The sequence below is a fragment of the Mastigoproctus giganteus genome, chromosome 6 (genome assembly GCF_048544385.1).
Source record: "Mastigoproctus giganteus isolate SK-2022 chromosome 6, ASM4854438v1, whole genome shotgun sequence".
NCBI classification, from domain to species: domain Eukaryota; kingdom Metazoa; phylum Arthropoda; class Arachnida; order Uropygi; family Thelyphonidae; genus Mastigoproctus; species Mastigoproctus giganteus.
Genome location: NC_143580.1, coordinates 3,781,105 through 3,801,796, shown reverse-complemented (window position 1 = coordinate 3,801,796; position 20,692 = coordinate 3,781,105). Strand labels below are relative to the sequence as shown.

The 20,692-nt window shown below is 41.2% G+C and overlaps 1 protein-coding gene across 1 annotated transcript in view; it reads right to left on the bottom strand.

Moving 5' to 3' along the window:
- Positions 1-20,692, bottom strand: part of LOC150083828 (stomatin-like) — a 206,827-nt gene that overhangs the window by 126,848 nt on the left and 59,287 nt on the right. Inside the window, exon 2 of the mRNA XM_090375796.1 lies at positions 15,238-15,351. Coding sequence (XP_090231922.1) covers positions 15,238-15,351 — 114 coding nt within the window. The remainder of the gene's footprint in view (positions 1-15,237; positions 15,352-20,692) is intronic.

Here is a 20,692-nt window from a genome sequence, read left to right as displayed (position 1 = left end):
GTCAACTTCCACAACAAGGGATTGAAATCTGTTCCACCAACCAAATACCCGCTGGCTAAAGGCAAATTTCCGCACGTCTATCCTACATCTGCCCTTCCTCAATTTGAATGTATGTCCTCTTTGGTAATTATTCTGAGCAAGAGGAAGAATCCCATTGGCATTGAGCATGCTCGAACCATTCAAGGCTTTATACACCTCTATCAGATCACCTCGCCGTGCCTAGTCTCCAGACACTGCAATTTGCAAAACTTAAGCCTTTCTTCGTAAGAGCAACCCTTTGTTTCATTCAATAATCTTGTTGCCCTTCTCTGTACTCGTTCCAGCAGCTCTACATCCTTCTTGAAATGAGGCCTCCAGACCTGCATACAGTACTCACGGTGTGGCCTGACCATTGCCTTATACAAGGGAATACTCACCTCCTTATCCTTACTAGAAAAATTCCTGTATATCATTGATAAGACACCATGAGCTACTCTTGCAGCCCGTCTGCACTGCTCAGAGAACTTCATATCTGCCTGCACAATTACCTCCATGTCCTTTTCATTCTCTACCACTGTCAGTGTAGTAGCACAGAGTTGATACGTTTCTTTGGGGTTGCTGTTTCCCATATGTAGTACTTTACATTTGTCAATGATAAACTTCGTTTGCCACCTCTCAGCCCATCTGCTCAACCTTTCCAGATCCTGTTGCAGCAGCATAGCGTCAGTAGTGTCCTTAACAACCCTGCCAACCTTTGTATCGTCTGCAAACTTGGACATTAAGCTTGATATACCATCATCAATATCATTTATAAATACAGAAAACAATAATGGACCCAACACTGAACCCTGAGGGACTCCACTAATAACATTAGTCCATGAAGAGCAGTGTCCATTGATTACCACTCTCTGTCTTCTGCCACTCAACCATCCCTTTATCCATAGCAGCAATTTGCCACCAATGCTACACTGCTCCAATTTGTGCAGCAGTCTTCCATGTGCAACAGTATCGAAAGCCTTTCTAAGATCCAAGTATATAATATCAACGTTATTCCCTGCATCCAATTCTTTTGTGACTACATCATAGTATCCAATCAAATTGATCAGGCAAGACTTTCCCTTAACAAAACATGCTGTGTCTGAGCAATAACTGAATTCTTGTCAAGATGATCCTGCAGTGCTTCTTTAACCTGTGCTTCCATTAATTTTCCTGGAACAGAAGTTAAACTCACAGGTCTATAATTACTTGTGTCAGCCTCTAATCCTCCTTTGTGAATTGGTGTCAGATTTGCACATCTCCAGTCTATGGGTACCTCCCCTGAGTCCAAGGAATCTCTCATAATTATGGCTAAGGGTTTCCTTACTTCCTTTGCTGCCTCCTTTAATATAACTGGATAGATCCCATCCAACCTAAGTGCCTTTCTTGAATTTATCTTCAACAATTTCTCCTCCACTTTACTCTCAGTTATTATATATATAATCTTTATTGTGTACAAAGGATGTATACAATGTACCCTTCACGGCAGGAATGCCAGGGGCCATGTGCATAGTCATTTGCGATGCTCTGCCTTTCCTATCTCAAATCTGCCTGATCAAGCTTGTGAACTCACTTTTACCGCATTGCCTCTTTGGTGATCGGGTGTCTATACCGACCTCCCTCAGCTTCAGTTAACAGCTTCCTTGTAACTCTTGACAACACTCTATCTCATTTCACAAGCAAATCCCTAAGCCTTCTACTGATTGGTGACTTTAATATTAACATTGTTCAAAGCTCATCCTCTCAGGTGCAAGACCTCCTAGATGTCATTACTTCAAATGGTTTCTCTGTTCTTTCTGATGGAGATATCCCGACTAGAATGGGAGAGTCCCACAATTCCCTTCTTGACTTCACAATTGGCGAATGCTCTCTCACGTATGCAATACTTGATACAACTATTTCGGATCATCGTCCCATCTTAATGGTAATCGAAAATGAAATAAATGAAGCAGAGATCATGCATACTTTCAAATCTATCACTCCAGACTCTCTCAATCAGCTTTGTCACGACCTGCAGCAGTCAACGTGGGATGGAGTGCTTGCTACAAGTGATCCTGAAATTGCAGCGAACTGCTTTTTTAAGCATATCCGAAATAGCTATGAAAAATACGTGTCATATATCAGGAGCCCAGGGAATAAAAAGGCCACCAGGCCAAGAGGGTAATTATGCTCGTTCTTCTCAAACAAGATTTGTAATATGTTAAAAAAAGAGACAACTTTGCAAGAATTGCTAGAGCAACAGGAATCGAGGCAGATAAAATTAAATACACAACGTACAGAAACAAAGTCACGGACTGCATTCGGTCAGAGAAAAGAAAATACTATAGTTCTCAACTTACAGGTATCATAACAAGCAAGAAAAAATGGACAGTTTTGAACAAACTATTATCGGGAAGGAAACTGAAATCACGAAGCTATGTTGGAGATGTAGTTGAAAACGAGGTACTCATTTCAGATGACGAGCTGAATGCTACTGCCTTCTGTAACCACTTTAATTCAAGACGAATAACCTCTTTCAAGACGAACTTGACTTCAGAGACAATGAAATGAGAGAATCTGCCAGAAACTCAGTGAGAAACTCATTTTTTCTCGCTCCTCTTTCCGATCAAGAGATTTTAGAAGCAGGGAATCAATTGAAAGAAAAGGGAGCCCCTGGCTTTGATGAAATATCCCCGTCTCTGCTGAAAAAGGTCCTTAGCTCTATTCTTATGTCACTGCAGTATATATTCAATCTCTCCTTTCAATCTGGTAAATTCCCATCTCAATTCAAAAAAGCAATAATCATTCCTGTTCCAAAGGGAAACCGTTGTAACTCCATCAACAACTTTCACCCAATAGCTCTACTCTCAGTTTTTGAAAAATTACTCGAAAAAATTTTTCATAGCAGACTCATGGGTTTTCTTGAAGAAAATCAGCTCATCCATCAACAACAGTATGCTTATCGCTCTAAAAGATCCACTGATCTTGCAATTGTTGACTTCTGCTCAAGGATTATTGATAGTCTTGAAAAGGGTCACTATGCTATAGCACTGTTTCTTGACTTATCTAAAGTTTTTGATTGCATAAACCATACTATTCTACTTAACAAACTCAATAACCATGGCTTGATAGGGAATTTAACCTTCTCCTTGAAAACTACCTTACTAATCGGCCGTTTGTTGTAAGAACAAATCAATCATACTCTGACGTCTGTTATTTCTCCAGGGGAGTACCTCAAGGCTCACTTCTTGGACATATCCTATTTGTTCTATACAGCAATGAATTTCTCTCTCTTCTTCCATCTTCTCACCTAGTAGCGTATGCCGATGATATTTCCATCCTAATCACAGATAAAGACCCTAATGAGCTTCAACTCAAAATCTGTGCCTTGCTTTCTGTGATGCATAGCTGGCTTCAAAATAATCAGCTTATACTGAATCCAGAAAAATCAAAATATATGGTGCTTAGAACGAAAAACAAACCACTAAATATTGATTTAGACGAACATACAAAGAAAAACAACTTGAAAGGGTGAATGAAACCAAGTTTCTCGGAATCTGGCTGGATGATAAGCTAAGTTGGGCAAAACAAATGATAACCCTACGAAACAAAACTTCGTCACTAGCGGGAATACTCGCCAGGGCCTCTGCCTGGATGTCTCCTTCTCTTCTCAGACAAGTATTCCTCTCTTTAATTCAGCCGCACCTCACCTATGGAATCATCTCATGGGGTACCACCAGCCAAGAAAACCTCGCGAGAATCAACTTCATTCTCAATCGATGCATTCGTTCAATTTTGGGCTTTCCCTGGAACGCATGGAGATACAAGGAAGTGAGACTCCTAAGCATCTACCAGCTATTGCAGAAAGCCGAGGCGATCCTTGTTTACAATGCTATGAAGACAGCAGACTTCCCCCTCTCTTCAGATCCTTTTTTCATAACCATTGAAGAAGAAGAAATATGGTACAATCTAAGAAATGAAGCAAATCTGAAGGTTCCGCTTTTCAGAAAAGCCACAGGAAAGAAAAATACGAAGGCGCCAAAACGTGGAACAAACTTCCTGCAAAAATCAAAGGCGTCACTTCACTGAATCAATTCAAGAAACTACTAATCGAACACATCACTAGGGGTGTCTGATTCAAATTACCTTCCCCTCAACTCCTGGATTTTAAAAACACCAACATGGAAATAATGTACAAATGTTAAAGGAAGCAGTTGGCAAATAGTTTCTGTGCATGTATCTCATCATTTTTCTTTTCTCTCCTCATTTAATTGTAAAAATGTTCACAATGATGTTATAAGTAGTGGTGCTTTTTGAACTTTTCTGTAAAGAAATGTATAAAAACACTCCAATTTATTTATGTCTTTCCTGTCGAACATTACCTGTAAAATTTCAGAACTGTACATTTTTCAATTGTATATTTATATATTCATCATTTTTTAAGGGAACACCCCCTAAAAAGCCATTGGTTTATGTGTTCTGCCTCCTTTTTGCTGTTATCTCCCAGAAAAGTGTAACATAAAATAGGGATAAATAAAGTATTATTATTATTATTATTATTATTCACATTGGCTGGTGGATAAAGGCCTTGAGGACGGGCCCACATCGAAGTTCGGGTTCATCCCCCAGGGCCAACAATATAATAAGTTGCAGTTAAATTATTCACAATATATTCATAAAAATATTATACAGTATTTTTGACATTATATACAATATTATACAGACATCCTTTTCTAAATTTATCATACTACGACATTACTGTGCAGTTTGCCTGGTTGAGTTTAGGTCATCAAGGATCTCTCTCTCTCTCTCTCTCCGGTATTTGCGATCCTTGGCAAATTTGTAGAGGTCGCCGTCGATTGCTTGGACTGTAGTGAGCATCTGCCTGGAGAGAAAACGTTCGCTAATAGCTAGTCATGGTTGGCTATAAGTGTTGGAGCTGACCTCAGTCCAGGTTGAGGGATTCTCCAGCTGCACAGTTCCCATATGTTTGGCTCCTAGAATATTCCAGTGGTTATTGTGGCAGTTAGTGTGAGGCGTCTTTCCATTATAAGGTTTGGCAATCGGGCAATGATTATCTAGATAATCTTTTATTATCTAATTAGATTATCTAAGATAATCTATTACAAGATTATCTAGCTTACTGCCAGAGTTGAATACACCTCTGCATTCCCCTCGCTGAATAATGATGCTACTCGGTTATCTTCGCCAATTCATTAGACGACAACCGATGGAGAGACAACACGCGCATCGAGGAGATGGCCGTAGCAGGTGCCGAAACTGGTATTAGCAATTACCATTTTATTTGTAGTCTCCAACTGCCACACCGTCCTGAGAAATGTTTTTCTTGTTTCTTTGTCAACACACGACTCCATCGAAACATGTGCGAAGCTGTACTCGTCACGGCCACTTAACTTCGTGAATAAATGACGACAATCCTTCCAGTTAACCTCGATCTAATTGTTCAGCGTTTGTGTCCAGGCAGATCGATCTTCAACGTACACCGCACTCGGCTTGCTGAATGTCTGCGGTTCGTAATTTTCGAGAAAAGCATCAAATGAACAGAAGTAGAGGAAATTGGTGGAGAAAAAAATCAGTCAGTTTGAATTTTGAGCTCATGTTTAGTGGTTCCTGCTCGTTGGGGATAGTTTGGAAGCCTTGTAGCCTTAGTTGCTTCGGTGCTTAACACACACAAACGCGCGCGCGCTCTCGAAGCCAGTTTACTGATTGGTCCAATTGTCTGTTTTGGATGTAAATTCGAGTTTCCTGAGAAATAAACTCGCTGGATGCTGACTAATTCGACCGACGTGATCGATTCTAGGTCTCTTTGATAGTGGAATGACAGCGACCTTAAGCAGAATGAAATTACATAATATGTACTTCATAATATGGACTGCAATTGCAAAAATGAGGTCATTAAATTAACCTCACTCCGTTCTTTTGCAAAGAGTTTCAGAGGGATCCTTTATCTCTAATCCATCGAAGATGAAATACTATTTCTTCCCCCCCTGCCCTCTTTACAACAACCACAAAACACTCCGAAAGTCCTAGACTTCGAAAATATTAACACAACTTGTAGCTGACCTAAGTTGATCTAAAGGTAGTGGAGTAGTCAAAAAAAAAAAAAAAATGGCGCGTGTGCTGAGCACGAAACATCCTTCGCGTTTCTAGGTATTTACTTTTGTATATATTGATTGAGAAATAAAAGAGCTTTTATTTTCAAAATATTTTATTGATCATTCATAAATTTCCATAATTTCAACTGGAAGACAAGATATAATGGATTTATGATAGGTAAAGTAAGAGACGTATATTTGTGATTGCAACTTATCTAAATGTCTCTGGAAAGCAGCGTAGATTGAGGTACCCGATCTTGTAGTTGAAACGACATACTCAGCTGTTAGGGGCACCTTACAATGGAATGTAATGAAAATGCGAGACGAAAAAAGCATTTTTTAAAAAATATATTTGTGTTGTTGCAGTTATGACAGATATTTGTATCGTTACAGTCGAGTCCCAAAAAGGTTAGGAATGGAGATATTGTACCAGCAACGAAAAATCCGTCACGCGCTCTAATGACAGTACTAGTGAGTATTTGGCACAGACTAGTGGTGGGAGCGTGTAAGTGCCTCTGGCAGAAGCTGCGGATGACGTCACTTCCGTAGCACATTTTTCGTGACCGATCAGATTTACTGTGTGGGTGCCCCCAAGGATGTTTCACATCAAAAAGAAAAAAAGAGTACCGGGGTGAAAAAATGAAAGGTGAGAATTAAAAAACTTGATTCATATGTGATTCATGGTTTATCAATACTCACTAGTAGTGACATTGGTTTATCAATTAATTATTATTTTTCCTTATTTAGTTTCTATTGTTTGTTCATGTACATAAACAGAATTAATATGCTTCTCCTTTCTACTACACCGGGTCCAGAATGTTCCAGACTGTTCTAAAATTTGCCACATCCTGTATTATTGATTCGTTCCTCTATCTATCTCCAGTATTTGCGTAAAAGAAAAATATTTGCCGCCTCCATGATATCTTATCGGATGTTTCTTATTTCACAAACCCATTAATCTTCATGTTTATTTGGATTGGCACCCTCTTTCCATCTCTGCGCTATACCAAAGTTATTTCAGAGATCACTTTTTCCTTTCCATCTGACCCTCCCCCCCCTCATATTCATATGGAAAAAAGAGTTTTTCACTATGTCCAATCTACTAAAAACCCCTTTATTGCTTCTGATGTTATCATTCGCATCACCAATTTCACTTAGTTTACTGAGATCTTCCAGTGGTTTTTGCTGCACTCTACCCTTCATTCTTAATTGATCTCCTCTTGCAATTATGTTTATTCGTCACCGCTAAATTGTACTCCCATTTTTCAATCAAAGGACCAAGTTTATCCTCATCACCCCAAAAGAGAAGCGACGTTGGGACATGCTAAGAGCTCCAGTTCGGATAGGTGCCAGTGCCATCGAAAATAGTTGTCAGACTGGACACTCTTTTACGTAATTAGCGATGTTTGAAGCTCTGTTATCAGAAATTTATCCGCGGGCATTGCAATTTCGGTTGGGGATGTGCCAATTTGGATGAGTTACGGATGCTGTTACAGACGAGTCGATTGTTAAATTCTGAATGATTTGTAGAGCGTTTGTGGCTTTTAAGACGTTATATCTTTCGTTTTTATATGATTCGGTTGCTTTGTAACCGAAAGAAACTTAATGAACTGGAAGTTAGAATTTAGTTTTGTTCAATCAGAAATTAATTTAAGCCGTTTTCGTGAACATCTTTTTTTTTTTTTTTTTGACCTCGTAATAGTTGCGAATCTGGAGATTGAGTCATCGACTGATATGGTTAGTCTGCTACTTCCTCCTCAACACTGGAGGAATCGAATATTCATGTGAACTTGAGTAGTGTCTTAGTGGTGACACAAATTATTAACTAGAGAGTTACTGATGGTTGGCCAACGAGTGACCATAGGACTGTCTTACATGAGTTTTAAGAAGGAAGTAAAAGCTAGGGAAGTGAGGGACTGAGGTTCTTAATTTCGTCTTGGGGTTTTTTAATCATAGGTTTTTTAATCGTCGAACCAGCATAAATTCTAACAAGCTTGATGGGAAAGATAGTCGAGTGGTAAATGACTAACATCCCTTCATCAAGACTACTTGGATTAGAAGTATGATAGAAGCAAAGATAGTTTCTGCTTAATTCCAATAAGCAGGGTCCATGGTAACATGCCGTGGATCCTGCTAACCGTGGGAATTGTAATTAATTTATTTATTACAATGGTATGTCTGCCAGGGGCAAAGGTTGATGACGTTGTAGAGCGAATATCATCTTTTAAGGGCACAAAAGGTGATATAGTTGTACACGTTGGCACTAATAATATTAAGAGTAGGAGACCGGCAGAATTACTTAACAAGTACAGGTCACTGTTGAACAAAAGCCGAGAATTAGGGTTGAATTTGAAAGTGTCTGCAATTCTGCCCAGACACGATAGGAGGGAGTATATGATGAGAGCCTTGTCGATCAATTCGGCCCTGGAAAGATTGTGCAAGGCTCAAGGGGTAGAATTTTTTTCAGCCTGGACTGTACTTGTTAACAGGAGAGATTGCTTCTACAGGGATGGGATACACTTAAATAGAAAGGGTGCAAGAATATTTGCTGATGCTATCGAGGCAGTGTTAGGTGGGGCGGAAAACTGCTAGCTTGGGGGGGAGACAAAGACCAATAGATTGACAGTAGCCACTGGCAGAGGTGAAAGAGATTCTTGCACTGCTTCTATTAGAATGAGCAGAAGCCTGAAAAACAAGATGCATGGTATTTCAGAGAATGCTGGGAATCATTGGTGTACAAGTAAAGACATGGGTTGTGTTAGGGTAACTAAGAATAGAAACAGGTGCAGGTATACTTGCGTGTACACCAATGCTTAGGAGTTTAGTAAATAAATTTGATGAATTTGAGGTATTGCTCAAAACATCGAAGGCAGATATTGTTGGGATATCAGAGACGTGGTGTCACACAGATATAAGGGATGCAGAACTGCAATTTGGGGAGTACAACGTCTACAGAAAGGATAGACAGGATAGGAAGGGGGGAGGGGTTATGCTATTAGTTAAGAAACACATAAAAACCAAGGAAGTGAAGCCAGTCGACATCGCTGGACAGTGCAGTGTGGAGTCAGTTTGGTGTGACATAAACATTGGGAGATCAAAATTGAGAGTAGGAGTGTGCTATAGGCCTAATGACTCTGATGAGTATAATAAGGAACTGTACAGGGAAATAGAGTGGGCCAGTAAATCAGAGAGTCTTATAATGGGAGATTTTAATTTCCCAGATATTGACTGGAATTTGGGGGCTGGTTACTCACACACTAGCAGGACTTTTGTGGATTTATTGGATGATTGTTTTCTACATCAGCATGTTCGGGAGGCAACTAGAGGGAGTAATACTCTTGATTTGATTATCAGCAGTGATTCTTCATGCATTAAGAATCTCCAGATAAATGAACCACTAGGTGGCAGTGATCACAGTGTGCTGAAGTGGGATTTACTCAAAGAGGTAACTACCATTAGGGGTAAAGGGAAGGGTTATTGCTTCCGTAAAGGCGACTACGATGGACTGAGACAGTATTTAAATTCTATACAGTGGGACTAACTGATGATGTTACCAACAGCAAATTCAAAATGGGAAGCATTCAAAGAACTTATCTTGGAAGCTACTGGGCTTTACATACCAACTAAGAAATATTGTTCAAGGTTAAGGCCAAAATGGATGTCAGATGAACTAATGAGGCATATGGCAGAGAAGAAAAATGCATGGGATACTTACAAATTAACACATGACACAGAAGCCTATGATAGATACAAGTTGATATGCAACCAAGTTACAAAGGAGGTTAGGCAGGCGAAGGCAGATTACGAGAAATCCTTGGCAAGGGATGCAAAGAAAAACAACAAAGAGTTCTTTACTTATGTAAACTCTAGAAGGAAGGGGATGAATCAGATTGGTCCACTTGATATTGATGGGTCAACTGTTGATGATCCTGCTCAGGTAGCTAACAAACTAAATGAATATTTTGCATCGACATTCACACATGAGGAGTTATTCAGCGAGGGGAATGCCAGAGGTGTATTCAACTCTAGCAGTAAGCTACAGAATCTTGAAATAACTGGGAGTAAAGTGGAGGAGAAACTGTTGAAGATAAACACAAGAAAGGCACCCGGGGTGGATGGGATCTATCCAGTTATATTAAAGGAGGCAGCAAAGGAAGTAAGCAAACCCTTAGCCATAATTATGAGAGCTTCCTTGGACTCAGGGGAGGTACCTATAGACTGGAAATATGCAAATGTGACCCCAATTCACAAAGGAGGATCAAAGTCCGACACAAGTAATCATAGACCTGTGAGCTTAACTTCTGTTCCAGGAAAATTAATGGAGGCACTGGTTAAAGAAGCACTGCAGGATCATTTAGACAAGACTTCAGTTATAGCTCAGACACAGCATGGGTTTGTTAAGGGGAAGTCTTTGCCTGACCAACTTGATTGGATACTATGATGCAGTCACAAAAGAACTGGATGCAGGGAATAACTTTGATATTATATACTTGGATTTTAGAAAGGCTTTTGATACTGTTGCACATGGAAGACTGCTACACAAATTGGAGCAGTGTGACATTGGAGGCAAATTGCTGCTATGGATAAAGGGGTGGTTGAGGGGGAGAAGACAGAGAGTGGTAATCAATGGACACTGCTCATCGTGGACTAATGTTATTAGTGAAGTCCCTCAGGGCTCAGTGTTGGGTCCATTATTGTTTTTTGTATTTATAAATGATATTTATTATGGTATATCAAGCTTAATGTCCAAGTTTGCAGGTGATACAAAGGTTGGCAGGGTTGTCAAGGACACTACTGACACTATGCTGCTGCAACAGGATCTGGAAAGGTTGAGCAGATAGGCTGAGAGGTGGCAAATGAAGTTTAACATTGACAAATGTAAAGTACTACACATGGGAAACAGCAACCCCAGAGCAACGTATCAACTCTGTGGTACTACACTGACAGTGGTAGAGAATGAAAGGGACTTGGGGGTGGTTGTGCAGGCAGATATGAAGTTCTCTGAGCAGTGCAGACGGGTTGCAAGAGTAGCTCATGGAGTATTGTCAATGATATATAGGAATTTTTCCAGCAGGGATAAGGAGGTGATTATTCCATTGTATAAGGCGATGGTCAGGCCACACCTAGAGTACTGTATACAGGTCTGGAGGCCTCATTTCAAGAAGGATGTAGAGCTGCTGGAACGAGTACAGAGAAGGGCAACAAGATTAGTGAATGGAACAAAGGGGTGCTCTTACGAAGAAAGGCTTAAGTTTTGCAAATTATAGTGTCTGGAGACTAGGCACCAGCGAGGTGATCTGATAGAGGTGTATAAAACCTTGAATGGTTTAAGCATGCTCAATGCTGATGGGATTCTTCCTCTAGCTCAGAAAATGAACCTGAGAGGGCATAAATTGAAATTGAGGACAGACAGATGTAGGATAGATGTGCGGAAATTTGCCTTTAGCCAGCGGGTGGTTGGTTGGTTGGTGGAACAGACTTCCATCCCTTGTGGTGGAGGTTGATAGCCTAAATAAGTTTAAGGCTCAGCTGGACAGGTATTTTGAACGAACAGAGGGGTGAAGTGGAAGTGGGTTTTTTTTTTTTGGCTGATGCTGCATAAGCTTGCTTTCTTGCATCAAATGCCTCTACTAATGCTAATGCTATTACTTTAATTTATTATTATTATATATTTAATAATTTAACGAGTAAAATTAATTTAATTATTAGATAATTCAATTAATAAAAAGAATAATGACAATGAAAGGTATATTTCTGATATTTGGTCGTAGATACCAAAATTCTGCTATCAGGAGGTCGAATCCTTGCTATGTATTGGGCAGTGGTTTCCTCTACCCTTAAAAAAAGCCCTTAAAGGCCTTTAAGGGCCCTTAAGTTGAAACAGTGCACACTGATCTCTCATCCCAGTGGAACCAGCTATTTTTACGATCTATTTGTATTTTATCATGGTTGCGATTCTTTCTTAGAAACAATCTATCTCACCAGTGCCATCTAGTGTAGAGAAAATAAGCCAAAATATTAGTCACTTAATGATTGATGATTAATGAATTTTATATGAACTTGGCTCGTTCATTTGTATTCCTCAGGACAATTTGAACACTGGGTGTCTGTCAAAATTATCGTAGAATTTTTGTTGGCGTGATTAATCCCCAACTAGTCCTCAACTCCCCTCATACGCTTGTTTATAATTCTTTATTGCATTTACTACAGAGCTTCCCTAAATCAGACACGCACACTAACACGTAGCCGAGTGGTCAGGAGCGAAAGTGTTGTAGCATGCGCTCTTTGAGTGGACCGTGGTTCAAGTTCGCGTGACTACTAAACACGATTAACGATTTTAGTTAATTTAAAGTCGACTTCTCTGACCTGACCTGGTGCTCGTGCTAGCGTATAAAAAAGAACGTTTATTTCGTTGACGATCAATAGGTAGGGAACCACTTTAACTCATCTCACCCCCTGAAGGTCTTGCAAAAGGAAGAAAGGGATGCAATGCAGTAACAGAACACGGAGACCCTATCTCATCAAGATTTTAAGGAAATGATATCATTCTGATATACTTTATAAGATATATCTACGATATAGTTTGGGTTCCTCTTAACAAAGTTAAGAGGAGCTCAAAACCTCCATGTACCCTTATGAGGTTTACCAACCCTATTTCCAAGCTCACTCACCTGAACGTCCAAAGACGCCGGGAGTCGCCGGAGGTACCGTGTACCTCTGTGTCATAATCGACTGCATTTCAACTTTCTTGTGTCTCCTGCAAGGAGCGCGCGGTCTGTTTATTGCGCTGTCAGCTGTGAGAACAGCGCCTGCGTGCCCGAGACACTCGGACATGTTACAAGGAGCTATCGACTACGCTGAGAATCAATAGCTCCTTTTTTCTCAGCAGGGCTCCTTCAGTGCTGATAATCAGAATAGCACCGAAGGCGATTCAGGAAGGAATAACTACCACCCAACCCCCCCCCCCCTATCACCAAGGTAATTTCGAAAGCATGTTCTTGAAATATTCGAACAGTATTTTGTGGTCTTTCCTTTTTCGCAGGAGAGTTGGCTGATATCACGTGATTCAATATTGTGAAGCAAAGCTTCTCAAAGTAGGCAAGGAAGCCAGTAATTATTGGGACAGCTGAGAGCATTTCAAAAAGAGCGTGCTAGTTGGTACCTTAGTAGTTATCTGTTGCACATTTATCCCGAATTTGAAGATCCCGAAATGGATCAGAAAGAATCCCATTTGGGATGTCTTCACTTTCTGCAGGACTGAAATGCTTATTGCTATGTATGCTCTTCTGTATCGAATCTTCGGTAAAGGAACTAAACTTATTTGAATTGCGAGACTGTGTTTCGATATTATCATTCCAAATCGTGTATCGTTCTCCTAGCGGGAGTAGATCGCACTGCCAAGATTTAACCCAAAGGGTGGAGGGGAGGGAAAGTTTTCCCAACTTGCAGGACCATTGCGAGTTTGAAAAGCTATCGTATCATCGCTGAGAAGCTATTATTGAAGTGTGATCGATGCAACGGTGCCCCTCCCCCTAATTGGTGTTCGCAGCAATTCCCGGCGTTTCGGTTATTTTATTTCCACGAGCCGGGTCAGCACCCTTGTCTTCTGCAAGGTTCCAAATCGATGGCTTCCGACGTGTTTCAGGCGAAATTTCTTCATGAGGTTTTTCCCACCCTCGCAATTGGAGAAGTTCAGTGACCGCCTGTTGGCTACTTGCCAGCCAGCAATGATCGGCAAACGGACATCCAGGATAGCGGAGATCGCCGTGAAGGTTAATCAGAGCGCCGTGAACCAGGCAGTCAAACATCCTTGCAATTAAGCTCGCACACCACAAAACTTCGCGGTTGAAGGCATTCAAAAATAACATGTAATATAACGGCTCTCTCCTGGTTGCATTTCATTTGTGTGGAAGTTAAGTGGAATGGACTTTTAATCGTTCGGTTGTTGATTCCTCTGTTATGTTGCGGATGTGATGTGGCCATGGTTTAGAAATATTAAGCTGGATGCTATAAAAGAAAGGTCTCTATATCGAAATGCTTGTGTTAATTGCCGGAATGATTAATGAAACCACCCACTTTAGGCCTTTGATTGATGGAGAGAGAGAGAGAGAGAGAGAGAGAGAGAGAGAGAGAGAGAGAGAGAGAGAGAGAGAATGGAAACTTATGAATGAATCATGTGACAAATGCAACAGCCACTCCTTTCTTCGTATTATCGATTGACTCTTCTAGGCATTCTAGGCATTCTATTGTTAGCCTCTCTTCGAGCTGAGTCCGATCAGTTCGACTGAACCGATGCATTTTTTCCTTTTAATTTACTTAGATTGGGAGGAGCAAGTTGCTGATAGATTTGTCCAACATTTCTTGGTAGACCTTTAGACTTCGGATAAAAAATGCAGTTTGGATACACTCCCAGTGTGAGAGGGTTGGTTGGGTTTTTTATGCCACACGGGCAACTTAAGCCATGATGCTCCAGGTCCAGTCGACAGGGAAAAACAAAATGAAACACCGCCGGTTTGGTGTTCGTGTTGAGAGGGGAAGGAAGTTTCTAGGAACTTTGAGCATGAAACAGAGAAAAATGGGGGTTTCCTGGCAGATGGATGTTCCACCTGATTAATTTCCTTACTGAAGACTGCACAAATATAACAGAGTTTCTGAACGCCGCTTTACGTAGATGTGCTCAGAAAAGTAACTCGGTTAAGCGAAAAAGCGTTAATCGAATTCAATTTAAAAACATCTGTCGAAATGTGTTTTATTGCATACTAAAAGCTTGGAAGCAACACCACAACTTAAAGATTCAAACGACCTTTCTCCAAATACGACGTTTGATCTTGGTACGAAGTTTTTTGGGCTACATTTAAAGTGGAGGACTTTTACCATACTTTTAAAGCAGTGATTCTAAGTCTGTGGGTCGCGATAGGGCATTTCTGTAGTTTAATAACATACCGATAAATAATATTATATAACTGGAATAATGACTTGATGTGATAGGTTTGTTTCTTACCATTAATTATTAAATGTGTGAAAATAGAGAGAAAAAAATGAGAACATTTTCTACAGCATTTTTAACCTCCTACCCTTTGGGGCGACCCCTAGAAGCACGAGAGTTCCGAGTGAGAAGAAAACTCACCTTCTTCCAGACCTATGATATCGTGGAGTCCCACCTTCGGATGTTCTGATGGAGTTCCCCGAATAGGTGGCAACAGGTAGGTGGCACCACTGTCTATATCTGCTTTGCCTCCACCTGCAAAATAATGAAACCAGCGTGAGATTTGGTTCATCTATATGTAACGGAAGCAGAGTTTGTATGTGTGTTTATTAGTTGCTAATGCAGTTAAGGCATAGAGGCGTTATTGTCATTGTAGTAGGATTTTAGGAGCATCGGCGACTAAGCCATATTGCTACGTGTATTCTGCAAATTGAGGTAGATTTTCTGCATTTCTGCACGAAAAACCAGAGTTTCCAGCAGAAAAAAACTATGCTACTTTCGTCCGAGAATGACTAACTCAGCCACGTCGTGAAAAAGACCCATAAAAATTCCTCCCATCATGGACTGGACTCGAACCCAGGTCTTTTCCACCCGGTGTGGGGTGGACGGCTATCGTAACAACTGTGCTACAATATGGTTTAAGTTTCCAATGCTCCTGAAACCCTACAACAACCGTAACTTATGTCAATTAAAACTCTAAGTGACTATCGTCACTTAGAGTTTTAATTGACATAAGTTACGGTTATCCAGAGGGATTCAAGAATATCTTCAGGGTGATTTGTTCCCCAATAATGGATTTGTTCCCCAATAATACTCTGACACGCCTCAAAGCTGAAAATAAAAAGCTCAGAACCAGAATATAGAAATTGGGACCAAATATACATGTTGAATGGACAACCCAAGAGATATGAAATTATTTGTTAGCGAATGCTGTATCCTCGCTACTTCAGATGTCAGTGAACTTTTCCACGTTCTTCAGCCCAAATTAGACACTGCGAACATGAGGTAGCCCTTTCAAAAAATATGCAAATTTTTCCATTTGCATGCAGTGCAAATCTGCAGAACATAGAGCCAGTGGACATGAACCCACTGGGTGCATCTCTTCTTCATTCCTTCCCCCGTGTGCAACCAATCCTTGGATGTTGTTGAGCCCTGTACCCTGTTTAAGAGCAGGATTCCCCAGTGAACATAACGTCTATCAACCATGCTGGAGCAATCAGGAGAAGCCTAGTGCCCTCACCACAATTTCAGTACTAAGGAGATCAGAGGTCCTCCAGTCGAAATAGGAATTATGCGCAGGTGTTTCTCTGCATGAACTAGATTTAATGGACTCGCATGCCCACATTTCCAGAAGTAATCTTCAGATAGCTAATTCTGCCCAAGGCGGTTTAACAGATTCGCAGGTGAACTGAATTCCAATGCATGAGCCAAAAATGTATGGCTCATGTGAACCTGCCTCTGCTTCCCAGTCGAGAAGACTCGACGAGATCTATAATATCTCGACCTGGAAAAAGAATTTATTTTCGTTTCAAGATTGGGACCTACAACCAAGCCGAAAGTATCAATACCCTCTTTGCTCAAGAACAAGGGATAAATATAGATGTAAAAGCTATCAAAACTAGGTAACCATCCCACTCTTTCTTTATTTCCTACTCAGCGAATGCGAAACATATAGTCTTGGATATGGAGTGCTACCTGCAGACATCCTCGTTAAAGCTACATCAGAAGAGGAGTAGGCCCACTACATACACAGGAAACCATATCCATCTTGCGGAAAGGAACTCTTCAGGTACAGCGTCCGCCCCCAAATAAAAAATAAATGGCCTAACCATCAAACTCACCAAGCAAATGAAGTACTTAGGAGTTACCTTAGATAATAACCTATCCTTCATACCTCACCTGAAACACATAAGAATGAAAATAAGAAGATACTCAGCCCTAGTGGCTAGGATTACGAGGAAGGATTGGGGACTGAAAAAAAACGAACCCTAATGCTATATTATAAGTCAACCTTCATCCCAGCAATAATCTACGCAGCGGCAGTATGGTACACCAAAACATCACTGGTAACCAACAAGAAAATCCTGGAATATGACACATAGGACCATCCTATTGACAACTGCACGAGCTTGCCGCACGGTAAGCACACCTGCACTGCAGGTGCTTGCTGGAGCGCTACCCCTGGATTTAGAAGCTGTGGAAAGCTGGACTGCTCTACCTGCACTCAAAGGGAGTGGCCGCAAATCATCAGGACTTCACAATCAACCCAGCAAGCAGTCAAAAAAACGGAAAGAGCACCGCTACAGACCTACCTCCTTCAGGAGTGGCAACAAAGATGGACAGAGACGACAAAGGGCGAGATCACGCGTAAATTTTTTCCAGAACTGAACAAAATATACCCAAGGCAACCGGGCTGGTTCTTCCCGGGCTTGCACCTGACCTCGTTACTCACAGGACACGGACCCTTCAACCAGAAACTGTTCAGCTTCTGCCTCGTCGATGACCCAAATTGCACGTGCGGGGGAGGTCGAGAGCTGGGACCACCTGCTTTACGACTGCCCACAATACGAAGACCTCAGATGCACCCTCACCACGAAAATCCATTACCTCCCCAAAGGACTTGAACATCATTTCATTGACACGGAAGAGGAGTACCGCGCTCTCTCCCCAGTATGCACAGGACCTCTTCACAAGGAGAAGGGTGTTAATTGCCATTGACCTCTTCACAAGGAGAAGGGTGTTAATTGCCATTCACCGAGACTGATAGTACAGTAACATAAATCGCATAAGACAGAGACAACTCCTGGAAAAGAAAACTGTGGAAGAAAAGAAAATGAATGGAAAAGAAAGGAATAAAGAAAAGAAGAGGAAAAAGAAGAAGAAAAAAGAGAATCAACGGAAAGAAAAAAAAAAAAAAAAAGGACAGGGATTGCCTCATGAGTGTCCCAATCTGAATCAAGAGGACAAGAATAGAGACAACAAACAACAAACTGCAGCCTAGCTCCCAAAGCCTCACAGCACCCTCAAGAGGGCATCCTAGCCCCCTTCACCTTTAAACCCTATTCCCCCGGGGAGACGATTCTCTCGTCGCCCCCCCCCTCATTTCTACTCTGATGGGGCATGGGCATGCCACACTGAAACTTTGGACTGCCTTCCCTATTGGCTCCATACTTTTGTCTTTCTCCCCCAGTCTTCAGCCTCCCCCCCCTCTCTATCTTCACTCTAGCGAAGCCCCACACACCTAAATTTAAATACAATCAAAATATCTTCACCAACGTTCTGGCCCAACTCAAGCGACGACAACCCCACGATTGACGTTGGCACATGTATGATGTACATATGTGCATGTGTGTGTATATATGTGCTTGTATGCACGCATATATGCATGCAATAAAAATACAATAAAATTTTTTTTTTTTTTTTTTTAGGTCCTAGCCACTGAAATCTTAGGAAATTAGGTGGCAGGACCTGCCAGAGTAACTTAAGCCTACTGGGTTCCTGGTCTGCCTCCACGGGGCAAAGGTGGGGCCTCAGCAGGGGTCCAGCGGCTAAACGAGCAGATGAACAACGGTACACGGCACTACACATATACAATATCCATACACTTTTAAATCTCTGGCATTTCCAGTGAACTGGTACACCCACAATGAAAACTACGCAGAGATGGGGGAAACCCCTGGTGCCGTCTGACACTAAATACACCTTACACCTTACATACACAGGATATACAAGCATAGCAACGAAAGGGTCACATGAAAGAAAACTTCTTCGGTTTATGCAGAATGTCCGCAGCCTGAAAAATAAGTTTCACTCTCTCTTCAGACCCTTCTTTTTCTTGCAAGTAATCATAAAAGCTACTGAACTTTTCATACCAATTAAGAAATACCATTCCAGGATTAAACACAAACGGATGTCATATTTATTTATATATAGACTTCTCACCCACAGGGCACACAGACCCTCTCCTACCTCTCTTAAGACATGCAATAGCAACTCAATGTCTGTTAGACAAGACGGAAAGTGAAGAGACTTCGTAAGAGCTGGGTCATTAAACTTAACCTCTCTGCTCGTTTTGAATGGAGTATAGAAGCCTGGGAGAGGTGAGGTTTGGGGGGGGGGCACCACCCCAAATATGAGAACGATGTTCCAATGTAAAGCGGATTTCAGAGTTGTACAGAGTGAGTAGTTGTTTAGAAGAAAATTAACTAAAATTACTATTATTATATCCAATTTTTGCAAATTACATTGGTATGGCTGTTCTTGTTGTTGAAGTAGGGTTTTAGGAACGACTAAGGCCATATTGCTCCGTGTATACCTCCGATTTGAATACTGGATATCGAGGAAACTGCATCTGTAAATTTGGTATGTTCTGGTTTCGATTTTCTGTTTGCTGTACGAAAAACCCGAGTTTCCAGGAGACAAAACCATGCTAGCCTCACCTGAGACTGACTAGCTCAGCCACGTTGTGAAAAAGATCCATAAAAATTCCTCATGTCATCGACGGTACTCGAACTGAGGTCTTTTCCACCCGGAAAACAGCTGAGTTCGAGTCCCGTCGAACTCATGTGTGGGGAGGACGGCGATCCTACTAAATGTGCTACCCAGGAGGGCGTTGATATTGCAGATAATGATAATTGATGACATTCACATTTGTTGTATGCCATCATTCTTAACTTAGACCATCTACAAATTGTTCACAGATAACTTGATAACAAGCTGTGGTGTTTATTTGTAATGTTTTTGGTTTCCCCCAAGACATTTTTGCGAACGGCGTACCCATGTTTGTGTATTTCGTTTGCTGAACTTTCAATGAACAAATTACCCCACCGAGTCCTCTATCTTTTTGTCACGTGGCAGGGTTAACTACGGGAAATTGCACAAATCGAAAGAAAGAGAGAGCCTTCCGGCAGGATGTCATTGTAATAGATTTTTTTTTTGTTTGCTCGCTTTTCTTCCTTTCCGTGATATGCCATGCAGCGTTCGCCCACGTGCGATTCACTTCGACTCAATCGTTTGGGGAGATCAATATCCCGAAAGCATTGATTTTTCAGCCTCGACGTGCTCTGGAAGAAATCAAACGAAAACCTCCATCTGTTCTTGAATATTGTCCTTCAGTCCTTGCAGTCAATGGATCGAATGCGATGTATTAGAGATTGCAGTTCCAGAACGATCCGCTCCCCATAATCGAATTCGCTTAAGCTTTGTTTCCTCTACATGGGGAATACCAAGTGGCTTCCCCTCGTTCCTTTATTCAAGGCTAGTTCGCTTGCCCGATAGTAATCGATCACCGACAGTTCGTGACCTGATATTGGATAGAAGATTCAAATGGAACCAGATTCAAAGATTCAAATGAAATCGGCTGTCCAAAAACTAGACTGTGGTGCATATTGGATAAAGGCTTTCTTTTTGTAAAGAAAATAAATTTCTTTCCAATTTACAAAATATATATTTTTTCTTTTTTTTGACTAAACCGAGGATAGTGTACAATCGAGTTAGTTCCACAGACGAAGCGGGGAACTTCGATGTGAATAACTTTCCCATGTTTACGCGATGGGTAGTCGTGATTTAGGATTCATGTAGTAGTTCTTTTTCAGGA